This window comes from Gavialis gangeticus, unplaced genomic scaffold (assembly GCF_001723915.1).
Source record: "Gavialis gangeticus isolate Ggan-Ray unplaced genomic scaffold, GavGan_comp1, whole genome shotgun sequence".
Taxonomy (NCBI): Eukaryota; Metazoa; Chordata; order Crocodylia; family Gavialidae; genus Gavialis; species Gavialis gangeticus.
The window spans coordinates 10,556,927-10,561,198 of record NW_017728980.1 but is presented as its reverse complement, the minus strand read 5'-3'; the positions used below and the strand labels follow the sequence as shown (position 1 = coordinate 10,561,198).

Sequence of the window (4,272 nt, the reverse complement as noted above, 5' to 3'; positions counted from 1 at the left end):
GGAGGAGGTGCTGCAGATTATGCAAGTGCTAAAGTTAACTCAAAGGTGTGGCAAGAGTCTTGCACAGGCATGGGGTATCTATCTATCTATCTATCTATCTATCTATCTATCTATCTATCAGCAGAAGAGGAACTGCTAGGAAAGCCTGCCATGACTGTAGTGTTCTCTGCCTTCTGATACTCACACCGCACTTTCACTTGCACAGTGCAGCTTTCCTGTCCAGCCTCATTGTAGGCAGTGCATTGGTAGGACCCCGCAACCATCTGCGTGAGATTCTTCAGCAGGACTTGCCCAGGGTTAGAAATATCTGAGACAGAAAAAGAAACTCTTAATAAGAAAATTAATCAGTACTAGAAATAGGCAGAAAGTCTGGCCCAACAGACAAGGTACTGTACCGGCACAGAAGACAGCAGTTTATTTATTTTTAGCTCTGCCATTGACTTCTGCTGTGACCTTAAGTCACTTCTCACTGCCCCTCTTTCCTTTCTGACCTTCTGTCTGTCTTGTTCATTTAACTCACAAGCTCTTTGGTGCAGAGATCTCTTTTTACCTCATGTGCAAGCTCTTTTACCGCATGTTTGCACAACACCTGCCACCCTAGGTTCCAGCATTGGAAAGGAGGTTTAGTTGCAATGGTAAAAGAAATAACTGCTTACTAACAGACACCAAAGAAGCTGTGCTCCTCTACCACCTTTTAAGCAAAAGTCAGTTTAAAATGAATGAACAATTAGCATGGGTCATTCTGGTTCATCAAGCCAGTACAGTCAAACACTTAGATGATAAGATTCTTGAGCAGGGGCAGGCTTTTTCTTATAGGTATGTACAGCACCTAGCACATGTCCAAAAGGAATTCTGTTTTTCTGCCTAGTGTTACAACATCAGTTAGTGGCAGATCTGAGAGTGGGGGAAAAACAGAAGTTAAGCCCCACTTTTTTTGCGGATGCCCCTCACTCTGCCCCCTGGCCCTGCCATTTTTTTAGGGTCAGCACTTCTGACCATATCCAAAATAAAACACACCCCACTTTTTGGGGGAATGGTTTTTTGTTTGCTGAAGCACAGTGAGAATTAAGAGGAAGAATGGCATGACTTACTGACTCGTGACGTGGGTGGGAGGTGTCCAACTTTTCCTTCCTCATCAGTTATGCGCTGCCACTGGTATGTGATAGGAGCTGTGCCAGAGGCTGAATTGCACTGCAAGGAGACTTCCTTTCCTTCAGATAAATCACCTTCTATCCAGCATTTGGGCTTGGCAGGCTTCTCTGGAAGAGAAGGGGTTGTGGAGCAATAGTCAACTTTTGAATTCAATGCAAGTCTTGCCACTTATTTTGGCGGGGCCAGGATTTCACCTAGGGACCAAAGCAGGGAAACCACCCCACCACAATGACTGTATTCAATAAGACGAACCAAGAGGTGCTCTTGGATAGGGTTACCATACATTTGGGGCCAGTGCCCCTGCTCGCAGGGCTGGGCCAGCTGGGGGACGCTGCTTGGGCATGGCCAGGCCGCCTGGCATGGCACTGGAGCCCCAGCCCAGGGCAGGGGGTGCCACAGGCCTCCCTCCCCTCTTCCCTCCCATCCATGCCAGGGCCAGGTTCGTTTTGCCACCACCTGCATGAATCGCAGTCGCCGTGCTCCGGCCCAGTTGGGACAGGGGCAGCTGGGGGCCCCCTCCAGCAGGGCTGGGGGGAGCAGGGGCTGCAGGTTGGGAGTGCAGGGCAGTGGCAGGGCCAGGGGGCAGCAGGTCAGGAGGAGCAGCAGCAGGGACGGGGGCTGCGGTTCGGGAGTGAGGGTCACCAGCATGGCTTCAAGGCTTGGGGGACTGTGAGTTGGGAGTAAGGGGCACTGGCAGGGCCAGGGGTCTGTGGGTTGGGAGCGAGGGGCACCAGCATAACCCAGGGTGGTGAGGGACTGTGGGTCAGGAGCGAGGGGCACTACAGGGTCAGGAGTCTGCAGGTTGGGGCGAGGGACAGCAGCAGGGATGGGGGGCTGCAGTTGGGAGTGAAGGGCACCAGCATAACCCGGGGGGTGAAGGACTGTGGGTCAGGAGCAAGGGGCACTACAGGGCCAGGGGTCTGCGGGTTGGGAGTGAGGTGCCCCCCCAACAGGTGTCCTCTTTTTTGGAACTGGAAATATGCCCATAACCCTACTCTTGGAAATGCAGCTGACCCTGCTAGCAGGGTACAGATTTTCTATGGCTCCTCATGACCAGGGAGCAAGAGGACATTATTTTCAGTGCTTTCTAAGAGCTGCTTTTCCCATTGAGCCATCTTGGGTGTGTCAGTGAAGCCTGCTGCTACTTGATTGTCATTATTTTGGGGCCCTTGCAGCAATAACTCCTCCTGCAGTCTGAGGTGAGGAAACAGAAATAACTTGATGCACCAGTGCAATTCTCCCATCAGGATTTTTACCAGGGTAAGGGAGGCCAAAGCATCAGCTTTGGGATCTAGGTACCATCTACAACCCCCATGAATGACTCAGGAAAATTTGGGATGTGGGCTTAATCCCTGTCATCTCCTTAAAGGTCACCCCTGTATTGCCAAACCTTTTGCATCACACTTTCCCTTCATTCAGCATGTGCTGTGACCTGCTTCTCCTTTCCTTCCCCTTTCTTCTTCCCCATCCTCTGGTCAGGATACCACATCCCCTGGTCTCTGGGTTAATTGCCTACTTACTAAAAATACTCAGAAACAACCCTTTCAACCAAGGAGGCAAAATGCCAACCCCAGCATCTTGCTTTGATCAGACTTGGAGCCAGTTCCTGGTGCTGAGATTTGGATCCAGAGGCCTCTGATGACATCATTATGTGGTGATTGCCCACACAGCTACACTGGCATTCCAGTTTTTATGATGAGATCGGAGAGATGCTTTGGAAAGGAAGGTTGCTATCCTTCTGCAGGAGGTTACACTGACCTACAAAGAGCGCTTTCAGCTCCTCTTTCTGGCTGTCCTTCACCAGAAAAATGCAAAGGCAAATATAAGGCTTGAGCATGAAACTTGATCATGAGATACTGGGAGACAGCCCAGGTGTATCTCTTCCATGCTGAAATAAATCTGCCTTAAGGAACTGAATCTAATGTGGGTTTTTTTAGACACCAACAACATGACCTTACCTAGAACCTTCAGCGTGATGTGAGTCCATTCATACTGCCCGGCATTTTTAACTTTACACGTGTACTGTCCCGCATCGCTGGGCTGCAAAAATATGATCTGTAGGGAGGCATCTCCAGCTAGGAAATTAGAGTTGAAGGAAACGCGACCCTTCTGCTCAACCTTAAAGTCGTTATAAACCTTGCCTCCAGAGTAAGTAATAACCTGGTGAGCAAAGATAGACCCTGATCAGCCAGTTGCCACATGACTTTATCATACTGATCAACTGAATGAAAGAACCGCCAGAGCCTCATGCATGAAACCAGATGAGCTTGCTTTGGATAATTGCTTTGGCTGTTACACAGGCATTAGGCATGATTCAACAGTTAAGGTTGCACTGGGCTTTCATCCTTTAGCAAGAATTTAATTCCTGTAATTACCCTGTCACATTTCACTTTAGAAAACCACAGTGGGCACACTGAGGTCTCATCTTATTTGGGTATTCATAGAGTTTATACAGCAGCAGTGTCAGGTACAATGTGGTTGCTTTCCCTGCACACTGGTGCAAACAACACTACACTTCCACCCACCCACCTTTGGTACTTACCTGGCCCCTTACGTTTTAAAGGTGTTTATCCTCAGAATACACCTGTGAAGCAGGATCATCCTATTATACTTACCTTGTGGATGAAGAGTAGAGGTGGTGGAAATAAGTGACTTGCCCAAGGTTACACAGGGAGTCTGTCTCAGAGCAGGAGACTAAACCCAGGTTACTCAAATCCCAGCCTGGCACCAGAAACCCAAGTGTAGATGAGGCCTTGAGCCTCATTATTTGAAAGTGGCCTCTGATTTTGAGACCCAAGGAAGGGTATTTGGTAGCCAAAAGTCTATCCCCAACAATGCAGTTTGTCCAATAAAAGATATCGCCCACTAAAATCCTTGCCTCTTGCTCTGACTTGGTGCATCTCAGTGCTTGGCTGCCCTGCTTGCATCATCATAGACTTTACTTTCAGAGGTGCTGAGCTCCCATTGACTTCAGTCAGAGTGCTGGGTGCTCATAAAATTCAGATGCCAAGCATCTCAAGGTGGATACCCAGAATCAGAGACCATTTCTGGAAATCTGACTGGGTGACTTCCAGTAGCCCTTGGCTATTTTGAAGCTTGGTTTCATAGTTTCATAGTTTC

At 48.9% G+C, this 4,272-nt stretch overlaps 1 protein-coding gene across 2 annotated transcripts in view; it reads right to left on the bottom strand.

The window, feature by feature from the left end:
• Positions 1-4,272, bottom strand: part of CLMP (CXADR like membrane protein) — a 76,889-nt gene that overhangs the window by 13,710 nt on the left and 58,907 nt on the right. For both annotated transcript variants that reach the window (XM_019509867.1, XM_019509859.1), the window contains 3 exons: positions 3,111-3,312; positions 1,092-1,259; positions 185-307 (listed from right to left, as the gene is read on the bottom strand). In XM_019509867.1, the coding sequence (XP_019365412.1) occupies positions 185-307; positions 1,092-1,259; positions 3,111-3,312 (493 nt within the window). The remainder of the gene's footprint in view (positions 1-184; positions 308-1,091; positions 1,260-3,110; positions 3,313-4,272) is intronic.